Source organism: Vicugna pacos, chromosome 25 (genome assembly GCF_048564905.1).
Source record: "Vicugna pacos chromosome 25, VicPac4, whole genome shotgun sequence".
Lineage (NCBI taxonomy): Eukaryota > Metazoa > Chordata > Mammalia > Artiodactyla > Camelidae > Vicugna > Vicugna pacos.
In genome coordinates, this window is record NC_133011.1 from 1,902,404 (window position 1) to 1,925,893 (window position 23,490).

A 23,490-nucleotide genomic window follows, 5' to 3' on the forward strand; every position below is an offset into this window, starting at 1 on the left:
GTCACCGCGAGACACTTAAACAGGCTGTGCAGTCACACGGGGGGGGGCCTACCTTCACTCTCCGGGCCAAGTCGTTTGACTGGCCTCAGGGTGTTCTTAGAGTTATGGAAAAGCGACTCAGAATCCTCGGAAGCTGTCCCCGGTGACAGAGTTAAGTCATCGAGGCCATCCACAGAATTCATCTGCTCTTTGACCTACGAATAAATAATGCTATTTCAGAGTGTCCAACATAGTTATAAAATATGCTCAGTGTACAGAGGTGATAGATATCCATCTTTTTATGAGAGCAAAAACACAGACACTTCTCGAAAGAACTGATTTCTGTCAAAAGGCTAACTTTATCAATAGTGTTTCTAAATGATTTTTAAGTAAATGTTTCTACAACAAAGGAGGATTTTCTGTTTTTCCACTCTATCTTTTATAATTTTTTTTTACCACAGGAAAACAATATTCAGGAAAGTTTTTTTGCCTCAATTCCAAGGATAAAGTTTAACTATAAATGATTATAGATCCTAACAATACTTTAAGTTTTGTAACTAGATAGAATGCTATTAAAAACTAAATATTAAATAATTATTTATTGACTCTAAAAGTCTAGTTTGAAAGGCAATTTCTTTTGAACTGTGTTATTAAAGCACAGAAAACAGTATTAAACCAGAAATTTAAATTTACATTTTTACATACCTGTGAGTGGTTATTTTCACTTCCATCAAGTCTTTCTTCCTCTTCCTCAGATGTCCTTTCTAAGTCTAGGTCTGCTGAAAAATGAATATGCTTAGTTAAAATTCATTTTTATCTAGAACAGCTAGATAAAAGGCATCATCTTTATAAAAACATAAAACACATTTCATCAATTGACAGTTTAAATTAAGCTTCATCTTTAGCCGGATATTTACTTCTTTAAGAAATACTTCTAATTATTTAAAACTTCAACAAACTATTTGGGAAATACTAGATGTTACCAGATTAAAGGCATACAAACATCTCAAAGTTTCACTCACAAACTGATTCACCAGACATGAACAAAACAAAGAGAAATAAAACAAAATTTAAAAATACAGTAGAAATATACAAAGTCACGGTAGACTCTATTCTCTACCTCCTAACAGTACCTCTTTAACAACATACCAAGCTTCAAGAGCAATGTTATTCATGGTTTCCAAAATTACTGCTACTTTTTATGCTTTTATCTTTCCTTTATCTGAAACGTTTCCCTCTACCATTCTGACAAGTTCCTTTGCCTCTTTGAAGACTCAGCCTGCTCTGTGAAGTCCTTCTTGATTACAGCTCTCTTTCCGCAGAGACACAGGGATCTCTTTCCTTGGAGCTACCTTGGTACTTCACAGATTTTTCTAGTGTGTCTTCACCAGCTGAACTGTAAACTATTTCTTTACATGTCTATCCTCTTTGCTCCCATGCTGTAGAGGACACTCTCTTAAAAGTATCTGTGTATAAACTATTTATTAGAAAAACTTTCAGTTTTGAGCTTGTAGTCACTACTATAGGAGATAACTGAGAATCTTTTCCAAATACAACATTAATTCTGCAGGTAAGGATAGAAAAGATAAAACTACAGGAGCAGAAAAAACATTGTAAGACTTATTACTACAGCTCTGATTATATCACTGATTAAGGCACTAAATTAATTGGTATATAAAGTAGAACACGTATTAGATGTGGTTAATCAACAGACTGGGTATCCTAGAAGAATTAGAATTGATATTCCATATATTATTTTTAAGTGATCAAGCACTCCTTAAAAACCAATATCCTTTTCGACCCATCAATCCATTAAAAATAATAAAACAAGCTGATACACTGTGCGGACACAGTTAAGAAGGAGGTCCTGTGTAGCAAATTCCCAATGTCTGCCACTACCGCTGGGAAAGCCACTTCTAACATACAGAAAGGCAGAGAATATACTAGAAATACTTTGATATTTAGTCGCAGAGGTGCTTTTTCAGTTACACTGAATACAGCTATAACAAATATTTATAAATTCAGAGCTAGATAAAAATAAAGCTAAGAAACCATACTTTGAGAAGGGAATCTTTGGATGTCCACCTAGGTTTCCCAACTACTCACAAAGCTCTAGACATCATCCTCCTACCCGCTCTCAGGAGTGTGCTAAATACTATTCTGAATGAACTTACTTTCTCCTAATTCTCTTTGCTATTTAATATGTTGCTTTGATCAGAGGTTGAATGTAAATGTCATGCAAAAAGGTATTGTCCGGTTGTAGGTTGCATAAAAGGAGTAAACACAAAGGAGATCCTGCCACAAAATGATTTCTGCAAAGTCAGAGTACGGTGAAGCCACGCACAGGTAGACCATGGCTAGCTCTCTGTGCTGCTTTATTACCTTCTTTGCTGCTTCTGTTCTCTGGCAGCTGTGACTCACACAGGCCACGGAGCGCTGCGTTTTCTGACAGAGACACGGCTCCAATATTCACCTGGTCTTTATCTACCAGGGCCGTCTGCCTCAGTTCTGTGGGTGCTGACTGGTTTGTGGTCACTGATTGTGATACCAACGGACATTTGTCAACTTTCAAATGCTTGGCTCTTTGACCAGCCTCATTATTGAGGCTCAAACTAGTAGAAACCCAGTCTGAAGGACCTGAAAACAAAGTTTCCACTTATTAGAATGTGAATAACAATACAAACTTGACTAACTTTTACGAATTCTCTTCCCAGAGCAGGAGCCCCATGTCCGCAGCCCCGCGCCCTCCTCTCCCCGAAACACACTGCTCCTTCCCAGCTGGTTGTACTTTACATGTCATTGTTGTTCATATAGGGAACCACTGTCTCTCTTTTTTCTACCTTTAATTTTCTAGTATTACTAATATGGATTCACTCATCACTCTCTATAAAACAGTCTATATTCTGTAAGGGCTTTATGAATAATTATGACTCTTCAACCTATTAATTTTTTAATTAACAAAATGTATGTCTAACCAGCCATTTACTGGACGTTTAAATATGCATGACAGTATTGAGTCCTAGATATGCGGGCTTTAAGAAAACTTCTACTGAATGGTACTACTTAAATTACAATGAGGCAGTCTTTCCTCAATGTACCAATATCTTCAGAATTCTTACCTTAAGCCTTGGATAAACATTATAAATTTATATAAGAAAGGATAGCCTTGAGTGACTAATTGTTTCCATATAAAAATAGGGTAAATCTAGGTACAAACTACATCCAAAGAGTACAGAGTGCCATGAGACAGGAAATATATAACAAAAATGTTTTCCTTTTTTAAAAAGAATTAAGTTGTCAGATTCAAACTTTTTAAGACAAGTTAAAGAAAAAAAGGCAATAAATGTAGAAGTGAACTTTAAAGCCCACTTCATCACAAGGGCCTCTTTATTATTTCACACCCATGAACCCTGTTTAAAACAGCAGTTCTCAAGTGTCATCTGAGAAGCCCTGAAGCCCCATGTTCCCTCCATCTAGGGAGTCCAGAAGGTCAAAACTATTTTCACAATAATACTGAATGCTATTTTCATTCTCATTCTCTGTTAAGTGTGCAGTGGAGGTTTCCAGATACATAACATGTGATAACATCATAGCTCTGATGGCTAATGGAATGTTTGTGCGTGCTTGTTTTTTAAATCTTTCAGTTCTATTTTCTAATATACTAAACATCAATAGATACAACCCACTTAAAAGTTCTTCAGAATTCTCAATAATTTTTAGTAGTATAAAAAATATCCTAAACCCAAAAACTTTTAGGATTACTGTTTTAAAAAATCATATCTACCAAACATTAAGGTACGACTAATCACTTCCATCATTTTTAATAATCAAAGACACCACACACACACACACACACACACACACAGAGAGAGAGAGAGAGAGAGAGAGAGAGAGAGAGAGAGAGAGAGAGAGAGCGCTAATCAAAACATCCAGTTGCCTTAAGACCTTTGGGCTAGGGAAATAGCTCAGTGGTAGAGCACATGCTTAGCATGCACAAGGTTCTGGGTTCAGTCCCTAGGACCTTCATTAATAAATACAGAAATAAATATCATCAATGTGATAGCACTAGATGAAATAATTAAAGTGAAATATGACTGACATGTTAGCAAGTGAAGCTTTACTCTACGTAAAGGTCAGAATTCAATTAAGCATTTTAAAACTCTGGAAAAATCTTAGAACCTAATAATCAATCTCTCAGAATCCCTGAGAAGTACAGGGACTCCAAACTGAGCACTTTGGTGTCTCCCAACATCAATAGAAACATCCAAGTCAAAGCTGACATTTTAAAACTCTATTTCTTATGCTTATACATATTTTTCAAACATGGATACCGATCATAACATCTGCCTTACTTATGTCATCTTTCAATTAAATTAGAAAAAATAAAAGGAATTAGGAATAAGAAGACTGTACTTCATTTCATAGTTAAATTTGTACTGCAAAATTTACCTGATTTGAATCTTCGTATATTCTTCATTGCTCCAGTTTTTTTACGAACAGAATCTTTCACTCCAACTGCAGGCTGAATGGTTTTTGAAACAAATCGATTAATCATGTACATTTCATACAATCTGTAGTAATAATTCAAGGGGGGAGGGTCTAGCTCAGTGGCAGAGTGCCTGCTTAGCAGTGCATGAGGTCCTAGGCTAAATTCCCAACACCCTCATTAAAAAAAAATTAAAGATAAAAGTATAGAAGTTTTTACCTTCAGGTGAGGATATTTTTCAGTAGAACCTAAAAGCCAAAAGGGACACATAATCAATTATAAGTAAATATGAACGCCAACTATCCAGTCATGCGATTAGTACTGAGCGCAATCCTCATGCTTGCTTTGGAAATGAACACGTTAGGTTTCGGTGTTTTGTTTTTCAGGGGCAGTTAGGACAGCAACAAGACAGACATATGAATCCATGATAGATACTGAATAAAGAGCAGGAATATAGGTTTAACAAAAAATGCAGTTAAGATGTCAAAAGTACGAGTATGTTTCAAATGATTTTATAAAATAGAAACATGCACATATACAAGTGTGAACATGCTGCCTGAGGAGGAGAAAAGCGATCTTAAATCAGAGGAACAAGTCACGGCTCCAAGAAGACAAAAGTGAAAGCTGATGGTAAAATGCAACAGCACATCTTTCATGCGACTGACACCATTAGACTACAAGTGTTTATCATGCTCTTCAATTTGTCCTGTGATTTAGAAAGTCCACAGTTGTGATGGCAGTTCATTTGAATGTGCAGTTCACTTCTCGTCAGAGAAAGTGTTATGAATTGATCAGCTTGGATACACACTTGTAGAATAATCGTTCATAAAAATATTCATTTTTTCCCATATCCACATGGGCTTCCGGTATGCCTACATTTCTTGGATCCTCTAGCTGTCAAAGTTTCTTGATCCACTCATGCAAGAAAGAATGTATACTGAGTTTTCAATATTGAAATCTGGTGATCAAAAAATTTCATTGCCACAGAATTATTAAGACTTTTATGTTTCAAAACCTGTGTAGTATTCACTGAAAATAACAACTTTAGCATTTATGGAATGAATCCTATTAACTTCTTTTATTTCCAAAATTGGTTTGGTAAATCAGGCTAATGTTTAAAAGGATTATTGTGAAACAAATACCTTATCAAAAAATTTCCTATCATTAAAAACAACACCACCACAGCCAATGCTTCATATTCAAGTTAGTCTCATTTGAATAACAAATACCAATACAACATTTATCTTTGAAGCCTGATAGGAGGAGAGGCTGTGGTTTACCCCAATTCTAGGCCCCCTCCTGATTCTAGTATTCTCTGGATTGGCAATGATCTAACCTGGCTTCAGTGCAAATACACTGATGCCATCGGAAAGGAGTTCTCTCAAGTTTCCTCCTCAATTCCAAAATCACCTACCTGCTGCCTTTTTTTCCTCCTTCCTTCCTTTCACTTTAATCTTCAAAGATACCTTTACATCTGTGGTCTTAATTCTTCCCCTTTTCTATTCTTCTGACAGATGATCCCCACCACTTCTTTTTCCTCTCTGCTTAGCAGCAGTAGCTTACATCTCTAATTTCTACTTCAACTCTTTTCCTCCCTCTGGCTATGAACGTGCTCAGAAAGAAAAACAAAATCATGCTTTTCCTTGTTGCTGTTGTCTTTAACTCCCCAGTGGCTCTTCTTCCAGATTCCCCTGAACACAAGTCTACCCTCTGAGAGTGGTCTGAAGACCAGCAACAAGAGCATCACCTGAGAGCTTGTTAGAAACGCAGACCCACTGCTCAGAATGTGCACTTTTCACTGGGTCCCCAGGTGACTAAAATTTGAGAAACTCTGGTCTATACCGAGTCTGCTTCTATAGCACTCGGACTTAACTGATCCCTCTGAAACAGCCGCACGCGTCTCACTGTAACACTTCCCCCAAAACTACATCAGGATTTGCAGACTTTTCAGTGGACTCTTAACCAGGCTCCAGCTCCCCTGACCTCCCCGGAACGCACCCTGCTCTCCACCTCTTTCCCACTCTCTTCTGTTGGCCTATGAGACACCATCCTAAAAGGCAGCAGCACGCTGCATGACACAAAGGTCCAGACATCGACAGCTGACCACACCTGCCTGTGCTCACCGGCAGCCACAACCATCAGCTCTGTGTGATCAGGTACCGCAGTCCTCACTGCCTTCCAAACGGTCAGGGGACGGGGGAGTGGAACATTCTGCTGTGCCTCCCGGACAAGGTTTGGTGCTGGAAGGAGCTCACTTCATACCCGTCTCATTTCAAACACTCTTCTCTTCCTTCTTCTAAAGAACTATTCTACATTACCACCTCCTGCCAGGGACCCCCCCTCCTTTTCCTTCATTTACTCCCCTCCTCTCTACCTCCCTCATTCTTCACTCCCTCCTTCCCTCCTCCTGGTTTCCTGACTGTCCTCAGGTCACAGAGCATCTTGAAACAAAACTAACAACTGAGCTTCTTAAACAGCATTCTAGTTTAATCTGTTGCTGACACCTGGTAAGATAAACAATTTACTTTCTTTTCTCCTCTTTTTTCTCACTATATGTTCAACAGGTGATTTTCTTTGGCTGAGAGAATAGATCCAAATCCATGTTTTAAATCAACATTCTGTAAAATGACTTATTTTGGAATAAAATACAGTACTTACTTTCTATTTGTCCATTTAATGTATTTTTTTCTCCTAGACCTGCAGCTCCAGATAAATTATCAACACGGTTCGGTAGTTCAATCTCGGAGATACTCTGTTAAAATTAGTATTAATGATGAGTTGCATAAAGATTTCCTGATCCCTTTCTAAGAAAATACCTGCATTTCCTACCTTATTATTATTTTTTTAATTTCCTACTTTAAAAGCAATTAGACTCGAAAAACAAAATAAGCATATCCTGGAAACCCAAACATTTAAATAGAAAATTTCATATACACTCTTTAGATCAAGTCTATCTTTTATCTTCAGTTGGCTTTTGACTCTGTAAACTGAGCATGGAAAGCTAGAGCAAAGATTTTCACAGACAAAATACTGACTTACATGCAGATTTCAACAAAGAATTAACTTCAAAGCACCTAATTCCATTTTGCATTCCTCGACAAAAGAGGAGGACGTTTAAAAAACATGTATTTTCTTATATGTATAAGTGAGTTGCTTTGCAGGTACACTTGAAACTAACATTATAAACTGACTACACTTCAATAAAAAATTAAAATACAGTATTTAAATATATTCTTTAATAAGTATACTATATATTTAAAATGTTTCTTAGTACAGATATTGTTTTTAGCATTAAAATAACATACATGGCATGAAAACAAGCCTTGGAGCCTGTCATGTTGAGTATTAACAGAACACTGTGGAAACCGCTACATTTCAGTAAACAAAGGCTTAGGAGAATCTCTTATTTGATAAAACTTTTATTGATAGGGAAAATAGTTGAATAAAGTACCAAAGTAGAAAGAAAAACATTTGTTTAAATTAACAGCAGAAAAATTTTAAACGTAGCTATGCAGCTCTTCAAAAAAGTACCATAAGCTTTACTTTACTTAGGGAAGAATAAGAACACTCTTTAGTGACCACCCTCATGTGCCAGGCCCTTATGATGCACATTCTCCTTTCTACACACAACAATAATAAAAGTGATTCTAAGGACAGTTACCCACTTGCTGTTTCCTGGTCACTCCAAGATGCTGGAGCATCGTGATAAGCAGATGTGACCCGCTGTTCTGTCTGGAACATCCCTCCCCGGGACCTACGTGTGACTGGCTCCTTCCTGTCCGTCACCTGGCAGCTTTGGTCACAATCAGCTCTTTTCTGACTACCTAAATTCCACCCTTACTCCACCCCCGTCCTAACTACAAACTCCCCCACTGTTGTCTAACCTAACGCTCTCCACGTTCCTTATGTGAAGGACTTACTGTCCCTGATACCGGGTTCCTGTTTACTTGTTCTTCTGTTCCTGCCACTACAGCCTAACCCCTCAGCTGCTACATTCAGTGTCTAACTGCCTGGTGCATAGCTGGTGTTCAGGAACAGGAATTTAGTTAAGGTCAAAACATCTAAAATCCCCAGAAGGCGTCAAGTACCAAAGCACTACATACCTATCAGAGATCTCCGATAATAGCCTACCAACACTCAACATACCCCAAATGAGAAATCCCCGTGCCCGCTCTAACTTTCCCACTTTATTGTCCTTCAGATTTTAAAAAGGTGTCCTCAACAATTCAGTAGGTCACTAGTGGCCACTGTGATCATTCTTACATTTCTATAGCACCCTTTACAGTTGACAATGTGTTTTCACATTTGTTACCACATTTTTGTTCATGACACATAACCTGAGAGGTAGGTATCAGTACCATGTTTTTGAACAAGGTCACTGACATTCAAACAAGTCAGACAAGTGTTTCCAAGATCCCACAGTGGGTCAGAACCAGGATGCTACCACGTCTGCTGACTTCAAGCACAGGAGCTGCCGAGATCCAAGAGTTCAGGCCCTCCTTACCTCTTTCCACGGCTATCACCTTGGAATAGGTCATCACTACCCTGCACTTAGCTTCCTTCAAGTTCGGTCGCCATAAAGGTACTCAGTGCATGCTATTTTCTACCCAAAATGGGCTGTCCTCAGTAAAACATCACTAATCCAAACTGCTGGTATTTTAACCCCACATATTTATTACTATACCCCATGCTTTGGCTTATCCTGAAATGTTCATTGCAGATCTACTTGACAATCCAAATATAATAGTACTTTCAAGTCACAAGCACTGTCTTTTCAAGGACAAAGTGGTTAAACGAACAAAAGCACCGGTTTTTTGTGGGGTTTTTTTTTTTTTTTTAGTACAACCTGTTTCTCTCTGAATCTCACTGAGAGTTTTACACATTCCTTTATAACAAAGAAACAAACATCTGGTCACAGGCTGACCAAGAATTATTTTCTTTAGTTTTTAGAAAAGGTGACTTCAGAACCCAAACCGATTCCCTGTGACTTCTAAGCCTTGGCTTTTGCACTACATACACCAGTTTCATTACGTGAGTCTGGAAAATTAACAGAAGTGCACTCTGCAGTGGTATGACATGTAGCACCGAATGACTTTGCTAAGTGTGGGTTAAAATGAGGAAAACATTTTGCTGGGAAAATGTAAAAGTGAGAAAGCAAAGTCAAAACATCCCTCCATTTATGTTTTAAAATCATGCAATGCTTATATTTGAAAATAACAATAATAGAAGGCAGCACCTCAGAATCCCAGGGTGATCTGACATCTTCCTTTTCTTCGAATCTTAATGCTGACGTTGCGTCTACAAAATGCAGTCAAAGATACATTAATGAGAACACATACCACTGGGAAGTTTAAATATATATATAAGTCTATCTCGATTCCTGAATATGTCAATAAATTAAAGTGGCAGAAAAGAATTTCGGAAGGTTGAAACATTTTCTGGAAGAAAAGTTGGTCGCAGTTGGGGTATTTATGAAAGAAGATGGCAAAAGAAATACACTTAAGAAGAAATGGATATCGTATTTGGATCTACACACTTTAGATTTTTTACACTACCTTTTTTGTTTTTTTAATGGTGGTACTGGGAATTGAACCCAGGACCTCGTGCATGCTAGGCATGCGCTCTCCCACTGAGCTATACCCTCCCCCCTCCAACCACATTAGCTTTTAAGCAGGGAAGAAAATCCATAGATGCTCACTGACGTCCCACCTCTGTCACTTTTGTGTGCTCCATCAGTAGAAATCAATGTGCTGTGATCTGCTTGCTCCTTTACGACACTGTTAATAGTCCGAGTGCCATTCTCTTTTCCCCCAGTTTTCGGCTTTGTTGCCTCTTCCTATAAAAACAAAACAAAATGTAACAAAAACCCAACTTCAGAAAACATCGTATTCCTACACTTAGTCATTCAATCAGTCAGGAAGAAAACATTTATTTACTGTATGCATCAGATCATAGGCATTACCCTGGGAGAAGCTGGCAATATACATAAAAGACAGATTCGGCTCTATATTCTAGGGGAGGCAGAGTCACATGAAAATGAGTCAACACAGACAAGTATCATTCAACAGCTCTACACCTGAAGTGAACAGACACAGTAAGGGCACAAAGGAGAGAAGAGACTTGATGCGTGTCAATAGCTCCGGGAATGCTGGGAAGTACAGACTGTGTCTTTAAAGACAGACCCAGTGCAGAGAGCAGATGTGAAGGGGGTTCTAAAAAGGGCAGCCTGAGCCGAAGGTCGAGGTGTGAAACAGCATGATAAGTCACATGGAAAACTAGAACTCAGTTACTGGGGATGGAATGGAGAGACAAAATTAGCTAGATTAAATATAAGACATCACGTCATCAATTTAAATGTGAGGATTTCTTAAAAAAAGAAATAACTTCAAGTTAAAACTAACTTCCATAGGTAACTATATTCACTATCTCACGAACAACTACAATGGAAAAGAAAGAAAAAGAATTAGATATACATACATAGATATGTATAACCAAATCACTTTACTGCACACCTGTAACTCACACACTCCTGTACATCAACTATACTTGAATTAAAAAACAAACTTCTATAACCAAAAAGAAAAAAGGTGAGGATCAAATTTTCTTTCTTGTTATTCATAAAATCGGCTATATGTCCTTCAGAAGAGTCTGAGCACTTTTTTCCATGAGCTGACTTCTCCTTCTCTTAATTTGAATTTGAGGTGATTTCTATCATGATGTGTGCTATAGAGTTCCTGCTGTCACTTAACCCCACTATTTCTGCTGTGTTTGTATAATCATCTCTCTCATTTTGACACTCGTTTATCTTGTCCTTATTAGATGAATCTTTCCCCTTTGTAACCCTGCCCACCTTCATATTCATCCAGCTGCTCCTTCCACTTGCTCTCTTACTCTTTCTTTTCTTAATGGCATATTTGAGAACTGTTTATTGCCACTAACCTTTACAAATCTCAGTCCTACACGTGTACCTCTCTTGTTATCACACTGTTTTCTATTGTGATCTTGAGGACTTCCATTCCTGTGTAGGATCCTTTTCATCCCCATGAGAATCAGGGGGACGGTAAGTGAAAAAGCACAGGAAGGAAAAGTTAAAAACAAAACGACTTACCTCTGAAACAACAAGGACTGCTGAAGACGTGAGAGGTTCCGGTGCTGGGAAGGCAGGATGAGAAAAGCCTGAAACTTCAGTGGATGGTTGGAAAAAGGTTCTAACTGCATCTTCATTTTCACTATTAGAATTTTTGTCCTCAAAGAAGGTGCTAGTTCCTGGTTTCAAAACACCATCTTTTGCCTCTGCTATAGTGAAAACAAGGTATGGTAGATGAAATGATCTGTAATTTCTCATCAGTGAAAACACAAAAAGACAGTCTTCAAATAACTTACTGTTTATCACGGGTTCTTCCCAGACCCGAATTAGCTTGGCGAATCTTGGATGCCGGACTTTCTAGAGAAGAAAATAGCAGCTTTAAGAACAACAAATATGAAATTGAATAAAGTAACTGTAACATTCCCCATTCCTAGATGATCTAACACAAAGAGCGCTGGCTTTGGAGTCATTCAGATATGGATTCAAGTCCCAGATCTGTCATTTACCAACCTACATCTTCTCACGGGGTGAGGATTATGACAGATGACCTCAGGGGTCCCAAAATGTTACTTTCTTTACCCCTCATTGATTATTATACAAATACTATGGTATCCATTAGACGACTTTCTTGACCAAAATGATCTAGAACAAAATCTTATACCTGATAGTTTAGAGTCCTATGGAAAAAACTCACATTAAGAAATTTAAAGTGGTTGTTGTATTTTGAAATGTGCTTGCATGATTTATATATGTGTGAATGATCTCTCATGGGGGAAATATGAGAGTTTACTTTTTAGTAGTATCTTATTTGGATGAGTTAGAACAGCAAACAGTATAAGCTACTTCTATTCCATTCGCCAAAAAGCTACAGACAAATGGTTGTTCAAAGTCAGTTACTTCTAAGAAAGAGGAATAAGAACAAAAGTAATTCTGAGGGGCAATGACTCATGAGTGAAAGCCACACACATAGTAAACAGAAAGCTGTCACTAAATATGTTCACAGAGGCAGAGTGAGATGGACTGAAAGAGCAGACACCGAGGAAGTGTTTTCTGCAGAGAAATATTAGGTTTGGGGAAAATCATTAAAAAAAAAAAAGGGGGAGGAGGAAGAAAAGAAAAAATGAGACACGACTAGTCAAGTACAAACTTAAGGCAAGAAAAAAGGGAAAATGTAAGTATAACAAGGCATGTGGAGAAATATATATATTTCAGTATTTATATTTAATAGATCAGGGATGTATCAGTATTGTTAGGGATATACGATGAGTGAAAGCCTCTGTTTTACCTTTTTATTATATATATAAAAATATATAAATTATATATGAAAGTATATATATTATTTAGCAAATTTTATAAAAATATGAAAATATATGATATATAAAACATATATATAAAACAAAGGCCTTTGTTCACCGTATATCCCCAATAATACTGACTTGTATTACTCCACAACTGTTTGTAAATACTACTATAAGTAAGAGTTAAATTTTGTCACTGTAAGTCACTCAATTGAACATGGTCATCTCTCACTACCTGAATGCTGCAAATTATTACTAGAGAGAGAGAAAAATAGATTTTGGAAAGTTCCTAACACATCAGCTTTCCACCTAGACAAAGAAATGGTAATCAGGATTCTAAGGATAATAGATAGCTTGAAGAGATATATTTAATGGAACATGAGAGGGGGCTAAAAGAAGGTTAAAAAGTTTTCATCTCAAATTCTAAGCTCACAATGGTGGATACTGAAAAACACTGCAACCTTTTCCTATTTATCATATACTTCTTATCTATTTCCTTGGCATTTATGACATATTTCCTCTCGCAACAACTGAACTTTTACAGCCTAAACAAAGGGAATAGAAATTTAAGTCATATTTTTAGAATTCAAATAGATTTCTCTATGACATAGTACGCATATTATATTACCTGTATCATCAAATAGATTTCATTATGATAGAGTGTGCATGTTGTATTACCTGCAGCATGATGCAGAATTCCATGTCTCTTCATGCATTCACATTCATAAAATACTAAAATGCTTCTTACATTTAAGACCTCATTCTAGGTGCTCCAGGAAATGCACAATTATGTTCCCTAATCTCTAGCGGTGTATACTGATGCAGGGGCTATAAGATGAATATGTAAATAACTATACTACAAAATGTCTGAAAGTTGAAATTTTAGAATGGGACATGAGGACTGGACATACTTTTTAAAACTGTAATATGAAAGAATTCTGAAATAGGTTTCATATGATTGTTATTAAGAGTCTACTTTTAAAGCTGGCTGTTATTTTAGGGAAAATATGTATTCTTCAGTTAGATGCAGAGTTTTGAATATATTCATAATGAGATAATTTAGAAAACACAGAGGAATCTCTTTATAGTATGGATTTTGAGAAACAGAATTTTAATTTCTAAATTTCTAGAATTTCAACTATTATTTTAGTCTTAATGCAGAACCAGAGATAGAAAGAATGTAAAAAAAAAAAAAACAAAACAACCCTCTTTCCTCACAACTCTCTGATACCAAAATAGTAAGTGTCCAAGGGGGAAAAAAAAAGATACATGCTACGTAAGTTTTGGAACTGAAAGGCCCCAGGAAGAGGCCATGACTATCACAGTAAGTAGCTCTGTGCACTGAAGAGGTCCCTGAGGCACGAGTATTATACAAATGCCGTCAGTGTGGTTTGAAAGTCAAAGAATCCTTATCCTTGGCCACGCTTCACACCTCCTCTGTTGTGGGAAACCTTTCCACAGTACAACTTTCCTGTCACGATCTATTTTCTACTCCATTTTGCTTCAGCCTCATCTTCAGTATTTACCAAAGTTTAAAAAAAAAAAAAAAAAGAAAAAGAAAAAAAGAAAAAAACCTGCCATATTTTAATAAAATGGTTTACCCTGACCAACTTTTTCATACAAACATAAAACAATGATAGGCAGAACACTGCTAAATTTTAAGAGTAAATACTACAGAAAACTAAATTCAGAGAAGAAAAATTAATTTCACAAGAAAACACTTTACCTTGGGAGCAAGATCTAAGTCATCATCTGATGGAGGCCGTGAATCATCAATATCATGTTTGGGTGAAATACTTTGGAGAAAAATACACATCAAAAATGAGTGAGTTCATTTCTTTAAACAAACAAGTCACACAAGTCTATGCTGAGGGATGAGAAAGCAGATTTGGGAGCCAGGCTGCCTGATGGTTAAGTCACAGGTTAACTACTTGTTAACCATGGAATCATGTGTCAACTGGTCAATCTCCTTAAGCTACAGCTGCCTAATTAACTAGAAGTAAGCTATAATAGCACAGCTACTCTGCAAAGCTGTTGTGGTGACTGTACGAGGTAACAAATGCCAAGTACATAGGTGTCTAACCCAGAGTAGGACACTCAACAAGCCTTGTGTCTTTTCTCTGTGTTCCCTCAGTCAGCATGTAATTTTTAAAAATCCATAAACTCCTACCTGCTTACAGAGATGTCTTCAAACCTTGGTGCAACCTTAATCACTGTAATCTCTATTAAAGAAGAAAGTAAAATAGAATTTATTTGGGCAATACAAAAATACAGAATATTAAAAGTATGAGATCAATGTTTTGTTAAAAAGCATTCCATTGGGACCACACCTGGAGACTACACACTTGAGTGAATACTGAGTATACCCCTGGCAAGTAATTAATGCATAAAAACCACTTCCTCTCCTTTATATTTATCAAAAAAAAGAGGGTGTTTATCCAAATTTGATATTTTAAAGTGAACTGCTGTTTACAAGGACCAAAATCCCAACCAAACTTTATGAGACTCACAAAAGAATGATAATCATTAGTAGAATCAGTATCATAAACTGACAATGTCAAGCTTACATAGCATGGTATTTCTGGACGACACCCATGGGACAAACCCACCCTGCCATTCGGCTTTGTCAACCTCATGTTGTCTGGGTACGGTCATCCCTATTTGCTCACATGCGGTCTAGGGCTTCTTTCACACTGCAATGGCAGACATGAGTGGATGTGACAGACATCACATGGTCTAAAATATTGACTCTCTGGCCCTTTACAGAAAAAGCTTGTGCATCCCTGCTTTATGTCATAACAGGAAACCCTAAGACTCAAATCGAATCTTCTTACTCTTCTGCTCAACATTCTTCAGTGGATCCATGCAGCTGCCATTGCTGGTTCCCAACTCGACATCCTTTTCTTCTTCGTTGTCCTTGCTGGACAATTGCAACTTTTCTTGGATATTTTCTGCCCCAGTATCCTTTTCTTCTTCGTTGTCCTTGCTGGACAATGGCAACTTTTCTTGGATGTTTTCTGCCCCAGTATGCGAAGGTAAGCTCTCCTTAGCTGCAAAAAGAGAAATGATTGTTTTACGGTCATCACAGTAACTGCATTTCCTTTCCTAGTGGCTGCTTTAGGAATGAGCATGTGATGTAGCCCAGCCAGTAAGATGCTAGGGGAAGTCTACCGGAAGCGTCTCTGTTTCCTTCCTAGTTAACAGAAAACATGCAGAGAGAAGCAGCCCTCCTCGCCTGCGGATACTGTCATGTGAGAAGATGATGCTTGGAGCTGCTGCTAATCAGCAGACCAGGAAAGGTGACATCAAACACCAGCAGCCTCATAGCTAAAGGAGGGACAGCGTCTGGGATCCTGACGACATCACCGAACCTTCTGAACAATCCTGACTCCTGTTGCTCTAGCCACTGTTACTTAGGGCTCCTATTATTATTTGCAGCTAGAAGCATTCTGACAAATCTCCCAAGGTCTACAGCAGACCTCCTCCTTTCTATAGTACTCGAAAGGCTTTCAGAAGCGTGCCTGAGCGAGGTAGTCACCTCGTTCCCAACCATTCCTACAGCATCCTGTCTGCACCAACAAAATGAAACTCATAGATCCTGCAAAGTTCACTGGCACATCTTAGCCTCTGCACCACTGTCCTTTCTGCCAAATGTAAGCTTCAGAGATGTTCTGCCCACCAAACACTGCCCTCTGCCTCCTTCCCTGGTAAACTTCTACTTGCTCTGCATGGCTTATCTGACATCCTACCCACTTTTAAAAAACATCTTTCCTCACCATGGACTTAAAAGTATTTGGTACATATTAAATACCAATAAAAAATACATAAAGACAGTTACAAAGTCCTAGTGGGCTCTGGGACACAGTAAGCACAGAATAAAGTAAAGCCAATCATAAAAATGAGGATGACAGTAGCAAGCTCCTGGAGGCCAGGAACTGTGCTTGAGACCTGTTTGCATTCTGCAACGTCAGAGTGGTGCTTAGTACCTAAACGAAACTTCATAGTCATCTGTTAAGTGGATGAATTAACAGATAAGAATGTTTTTTTTTGTAAGTCCTGTTTAAAAAAAATACAGACATTAACCAGGGACAACTGTTGTGTTATGAGCACCTTGAAGACCAAAACTCTGTCTATTCCATCTCTGTACTTCCTACAACAGAAGTTCTTTGCTTGATCAAAATCTACCAAGTTAAAGGTGCCCTCATACAGTTCACACTGAACAGCACGCAAGGAGTCACACCTAGGCAATGTAGTCTTTTTTTTATGTGAAGCACTTCTGTGCTTTTATTACAATTTGTTGAGTCCTGAGTTGTGCTATTTGAGTATTTATTATGACAATCCTTTAACTAATGGCAACAGAAAATCTTGTTCTAACAGAATTATAGTTTCATGACAAGTATCCCAAAAAAGAGAAGAAAACATCTGACTCTCATGAAGTCAACATATCTCATTCTGTTTGCACTTCTGGAGAATGAAATTGGTGAGAGAGAGAGATCTTGGTGGTGTAATGATGTGGAAAGTAACCAGTGCTTCTCAACAAGGCACTGCTTTCCTGACTTCTGCACTATTACCAGGTATCTTTAAAAAACAATCTCTTATTAGTATGCTGCACACTGGCCCAGTTGTGCAGTTCTAACTGTTGGCCATTTGTTTACAGCACCAGGAAGGTATTGCCGAGCTCCCAGTTTTAAAGACAATCACTTTTTAGTGAGGCTAATCACTATGAAATAACTAGCATTCATTTACCCACTGTGATCCATTTGCTGTAAAAATTAAAGATCCAGTTCTGTAACAAGGCCAACTTCTTATAATGTTACAGGAAATGTACAACAAAGTTAAAAACCTACTTTTCTTATTTACATAAAGATATAATATGGGGTTTCAGGGGCCAGGATTAAATAAATGAATTTCTTTTCAGACAATACTGTCTCAGATTTTAAATTACCTATAATTAACTTCTTAAATAATTCTGAATACCAGACCATTAAGAAAAAATTAATTAAAAAATAAAAACATACACAAAATTTACACGCTGGCTTTTTTCACTGCTCTTTCATTATCAAAATTTCCTCAATCTTACTTCCTTATCTATGGTAGGCCCAATAAGAGTAACTTATTACCAGAACTCTGTCCTAGGTCGCTACTTTGAGGGGGAGTAGTTGGTATCTTTCCTGCTCTGTAGTCGACAATCAGCTGGTAAAGGCTATGTATAAAAAAAGTCATAAGTAAATATTACTACTTGAATACTAATATGAAAAACAATTACCAATTATATTAAATTCTTAGATTATTTCAGACAGTATCAGAGGTGATATCAAAACTTCAATTGTCCCATACACTTCAAATTTGTACAATCTACAAACTTTTAAATTTAGCACGTATAATTAAAAAAGAAAAAACAGTAAGGTGAAGTAGTCATGAACTGAGGGCAGTACAGCTCAGTAAGTTAACTAGAGCGAGCCTGACATTTGGAAGTATCTCGAACTCAGAAGTCCCAGCTCTATACCCAACAGCTATTTGTTCCTGGAAAAGGTGCTTCTCTTCACCTCAAAGCTTCCTTTATAAAACTGGGATCTTACTGTCAGGCAGTTAGTTTTTAATACTCATAAGAGTATTATGAAGATTTAATGAGATAATGTATCCCCCAGATGCTCGGAGAAATAGTGGAAGAATGGAATAACTTCTTCTTGAAATTAAATGCTGGAACTATTTGAGAATCCCAAATAAAACCCAACGTGTGTTTTTTTATAGGTGTAACATTTAAATGTGGCAGTTTTCAGAAAATGTTACAAATTACGGTGATTAGCTGTTCTTCGTGGTTTATACTTCAGGGCACCTCAGCTACTATATAACTTGTAGCTACATTTATTTATAAATATATGACCTCATACAAGCATATGTATGAGAACTAAACAAGCCATCACGCTGAAGTTTACGTGTCAATCACCACGAAGACCGCGGAAACTGGATCAGCACAGGCATCCCGGGAGCAGAGGTCAATCACGACCCGACTGCAGGACCAGTGTCTTTTTCCTTTTCTTCTTTTAAAGTTTTATTAAAGGTCTTTGGAGAGCAACATCCAGACCCCAGACCCAGCTGCCGAGATCATGTTAAAACCAGTTTTAGTACCAACACTACAGCAACAGAATAAAGGGAAACAAGAGAATGATTAGCATGCCCTCGCCCTGCCCCAATGCCTTGTGGGAGAGGACTGTCACTGTGCTCTTAGGGAATCCCTTAGGTTCCTGGAAAACTCAAGAGGAAGATTATAGAAGAAAGTCCCCAAAGGAAAATACAGGATTTTCTGCTCTACTAAACATTTCAAGACCCAAACAACTAGTTAGAAAATTCAGATATGTGACATTATTTGTACCCCATGCATTGGGGTTACACTGGAATGAAATGGAGAACAGCAGGACCCTAAGGATAAACGTCTTACAAACCCTGAGATAAAGAACCCTGTGCCCACTGCTCCATCTCACTAGTCTGGCCTTTTGCTGGTTTCCAGCTGGTGATGGGGGAGGGTCTCACTGCCATCCCCAAAGTGCCTGCTCCCAACTAGGAACTCTCACCTGTCACATAACAAGTCACAGTTAGGTCATTTTCAACCTCAGTTCAGAGATAACTGGCATTTTAATGTAAACACTTACAGTTTAAAACCATTACGACGAGCATATCTTTCAGCAGACATTCCGTGTAAATCTCGAGAATCGGCATTAACACGTTTCTGAAGAAGTAGCTTGACTATGTCTGGTGAGTCATGAAATACAGCAAGCATCAGTGCTGATCTACAACAAAAGAGACAACTTCACCCTTAGGATCTTAGTTAGCGTGACTCAAACAGTTAATCTGATCTAGTTTACCAAGTTAATATCCTGCCCACCCCTGGAGAACTGACCATTTACACGCTCGAGTGCTCATCTTTGCAAATCACTTCCAAGGCCAAAACAGAGGGACAAAAAAGAAGCCTCCTGTCCTACTTGGGTAGCACACAGTAGAAGTGGCTAATTTAAAGTCCTTTGATGGACAAGAAAGGATGCTGAGATCACTTATCTGAAGCAAGTAAAGATTTAAATAAAGGATTCCCCACTTCTTCTCTAGTCTGAAACATTTAATACTTTAAAATCAGCTAGAGGTCAGGTAAGGAGAAGCTGTTTGCAAGCTGAAAACAGTAACATGAATAAAAATGGCAATAAAAATAGTCACGGTTGCAGTGAATCACGCTGAGAAGCATGTGCCCAGCACTAACCTGAATAGTATACGTATGGTCTTTCTTAGGCACAACCGCCCTTGAAGGATGTACTACGACCCTCCTTTATGTGTCAGGAAACATACTGGTTGGTAATAAGTCATGTCCCCCAGGTAACACACCTGACCAGCAGGAGAGCTGGGAATTCAGCCTCGTCTGACTCTAAAGCCCAGCTCCTTCCTCTTTATCATCCACCAATGACCCGTCTTCTTTAAAGGGAATGTCTATTCAATAATTAAAGCTGTTTTTCTTCCTTCTACCATTATCAATTAAAAATAAAAAATCAAACTGTACTAGAAATGAAAAAGGATAAAAGCTGATCAGCCCACAGTATCTGGTCATAGTTACTCTCTTAGTGATACTCATTGAAAACCTAATAACATCAGTATCCTTCAAAGGAAGCAATTTAAAGCAGAATCATCCAAAAGACAAAACAAACTCCTCTCTGTTTAATATTCATCTTTTAAGAAAAAAATATATGCCAACTAGACGTTAAAAAATTATAAAAGAATGAAGAAATTCAACACTGTCTCATAAGTTAAATTAAAATTAGAGTCCATACTAATAAAACTAAAAATGAAATCCCTGAACTATTGTAAGATCGTATGACCAAAAAAATCAGGTTGCAAATGACATCAGCCACTATCATAAAGGAAGATGAATCCTGCTGCATACTGTTCTTTGTGACACCAGGCAGAATAATTGCTTTTCTACCTAACTGATGATGTGTTGATTCTAAGTTAATCCTCTTCTTATTAAGTTAATCTTTCTGATTGGCTGTTACTACTCTAGAACTACATTAAGATTTAAAAAAAAAAAAGAGAAAGCGAGCGCAAACTATTGTACCTTTGAAAATCGTCAACTGCATGTACATTTGCCCCGTTCTCTATCAAAAATTTGACCATTTCTTCTTTGTTCTCCCTGACGGCGAGTAAAAATGGTGTGAAGTTATACTGTAAAATAGTAAAAATAGTTGATAATGTACAAAATTACATATAAATTTCAAAACTGAATTTAAAAACTTAAGTCTCTGAACTTAAATATATACTATAAAGTAAATAACAAGTAGCCCCTTCCTCCTTGCCCCTCTGTGCCCTTCTCTTTAAAAGGTTCTTCCTTGACCTCCTCAAAAGTTTCCCTGTGAAGTCATTCTCTGAATCTCACTTCAGACATTTGCTGGTTTCAAGAACCTTTGCTTCTATCGCAGTGTGTGTCAGGCATTCTCTAGTTACCTTACTGCTCAACTACTACTCCTGACACTCTAAGCACTGCTCCAGAGAGAACCATTTAGCTACTGAATCAACTACATTTCTAAGGAGCCACGCTGAGGAGAAAGATACCATACTGTCTGCAATAAGCATAACCTATCCAATTACAACTATGACTAATCTCATAAAGCTTGCAGACATTCCAATGGGTATACGATTATTTGCATGTAAAGAAAAAGTTTTTCTTAAACCAACTTACAAATTCTAATTTGAAAAATTCCATCCCACTCTTAAGGGATTATTATAAAATATGAAGTAGCCTATAAATTAATATAGATTGCCTTTAAAATCTTGAAATATTTATCAAAATATACAATAGGAATTGTAAATTCAAATGCTTACAGAGGCAACATAAGCGGCCCGAGTAAGTGAAGGTCCCATGTGAGGACAGCAAACCGGAGAACACACGCCCCACCGAGAAGGGGCCACCTCTGCAGGGCAGACCGCATAGGAGCCTGGGCTCAAGGGGGACCAGATTTGATTCTTTAGGAGAAGTTCTGAAGTGCAGATATTGGCACAAGTCTCCTAAATTTTAAATGTTGACTCAGTGTGTGGAGACAATCTGAACATACCCAGGGCCATGTTTAGTGTATAGCCCACTTGTGTTGTTATGTTTGCTGTGTTTCCAAACAGTTGCGTATAAATCAAGTATTTGTATGTAAAACCTTGCCTTTCTTTAGAATCATATGTCTTACACACAAAAACACTGGGCCCCAACATGTAATAAAAATTGTGATTAAGACTCATAATACCCACTCCAAGAATTTTTCCAATGCCTACTAAAACTACAATCTACCTGTATCTAATTCTCCCTGATTGCTAATCAAATGGATAATTAGTTCGTAAGACGGCCAAAACTAAATTATTAAAACAATTCCAATTTGTTACTAATGTCATGGGTCTTGATGTTTAAAACTGCCATCTTCCATGGTATACTTATATATAATGGAAAACAACTCAGCCATAAAAAAGGAATGATGCCATTTGCAGCAACATGGAAGGAACTAGAGATTATCATACTGAGTGAGGTAAATCAGAAAGTGAAAGACAAATCCCAAAGTATATCACTTGATACGTGGACTCTAAAATATGATACAAATGAACTTATTTACAAAACAGAAATAGAACCACAGACATAGAAAACAAACTGACGGTTACCAAAGGGGAAAGGGGGTGGGAGAAGAATTAGCAGTTTTGGACTAGCAGATAGAAACTACTATATATAAAATAGATGAACGACAAGGTCCTACTGTATATACTACAGGGAACTATACTCAATATCCTGTAATAAACCATAATGGAAAAGAATATGAATATATATGTGTATATATATATAACTGAATAAGAATATACATATATATAACTGGAGATATATATATATAATACAATCACTTTGCTGTACACCAGAAACTGTTACAACACTGTAAATCAACTAGACTTTAATTTTAAAAAAACTGTCATCTTGATTATGCTAGGGCTCAGTGACTCTAACAGATGTATTGCAAGAGTCTGTCACACAGCTTTAACCAAAAGAAGGCTCATGATTTCCAATTACTGCAATCAGAAACACCCTGTTGACCTAATGACCTGGATGGGAACAAAAGGTGCATAATCTTTAAAGAGTCCAACTCTACTTATTTAATCACTCACCACAACCAAGTTTCTAAGACTGTCTGAGTGCCACTGAATGATCAGTGGTTAGAAGGGAAAAGGAACTATTCTTCAAGGCAACAGATATTGCCAGTAGTATTATCGGTAAACTCCTCAATCACAGAGGAAGAGAAGGATAAAAGTCAGGCTAACATGGCCGGAAAGGAGAGCACTGAAAGAAGCGGCATCTATCAAACCCCTGCTCTTCCAGTGATGTCTTATTTTTGAGATCTGTGAATTTACATGTATTACACATATCCATTCAATAGTCCTTAACCAAGGGTTGTATCAGAATTTCAGGGAAGTATTTCTAAATACTTGTGTCAGACCTGAGTAGATTCATTCAATCAAAATCTCCAGCGGAGAGCCAGGAGAAAAAGAAGGAGGACAAGCTTCGCCATCACTTGCTCCCCACCTACAGCCACAGCCCTGCAGGGGAGCTACACCAGGCTGAGCATGGAAGACGCCGAGAT

At 37.6% G+C, this 23,490-nt stretch overlaps 1 protein-coding gene across 10 annotated transcripts in view; it reads right to left on the bottom strand.

The window, feature by feature from the left end:
- The window catches only part of LOC107035297 (ankyrin repeat domain-containing protein 26-like), a 124,194-nt gene that overhangs the window by 17,666 nt on the left and 83,038 nt on the right, over positions 1-23,490 (bottom strand). For 6 of the 10 annotated variants that reach the window (XM_072949433.1, XM_072949429.1, XM_072949430.1 and 3 more), the window contains 16 exons: positions 20,946-21,052; positions 19,501-19,638; positions 17,971-18,053; positions 15,685-15,900; positions 15,021-15,072; positions 14,577-14,646; positions 11,849-11,909; positions 11,574-11,761; positions 10,172-10,301; positions 9,702-9,763; positions 7,124-7,217; positions 4,685-4,713; positions 4,429-4,501; positions 2,362-2,616; positions 685-758; positions 53-194 (listed from right to left, as the gene is read on the bottom strand). In XM_072949433.1, coding sequence (XP_072805534.1) covers positions 53-194; positions 685-758; positions 2,362-2,616; positions 4,429-4,501; positions 4,685-4,713; positions 7,124-7,217; positions 9,702-9,763; positions 10,172-10,301; positions 11,574-11,761; positions 11,849-11,909; positions 14,577-14,646; positions 15,021-15,072; positions 15,685-15,900; positions 17,971-18,053; positions 19,501-19,638; positions 20,946-21,052 — 1,774 coding nt within the window. The remainder of the gene's footprint in view (positions 1-52; positions 195-684; positions 759-2,361; positions 2,617-4,428; positions 4,502-4,684; positions 4,714-7,123; positions 7,218-9,701; positions 9,764-10,171; positions 10,302-11,573; positions 11,762-11,848; positions 11,910-14,576; positions 14,647-15,020; positions 15,073-15,684; positions 15,901-17,970; positions 18,054-19,500; positions 19,639-20,945; positions 21,053-23,490) is intronic. The other 4 variants (XM_072949427.1, XM_072949426.1, XM_072949428.1 and 1 more) reach the window with 4 other exon arrangements.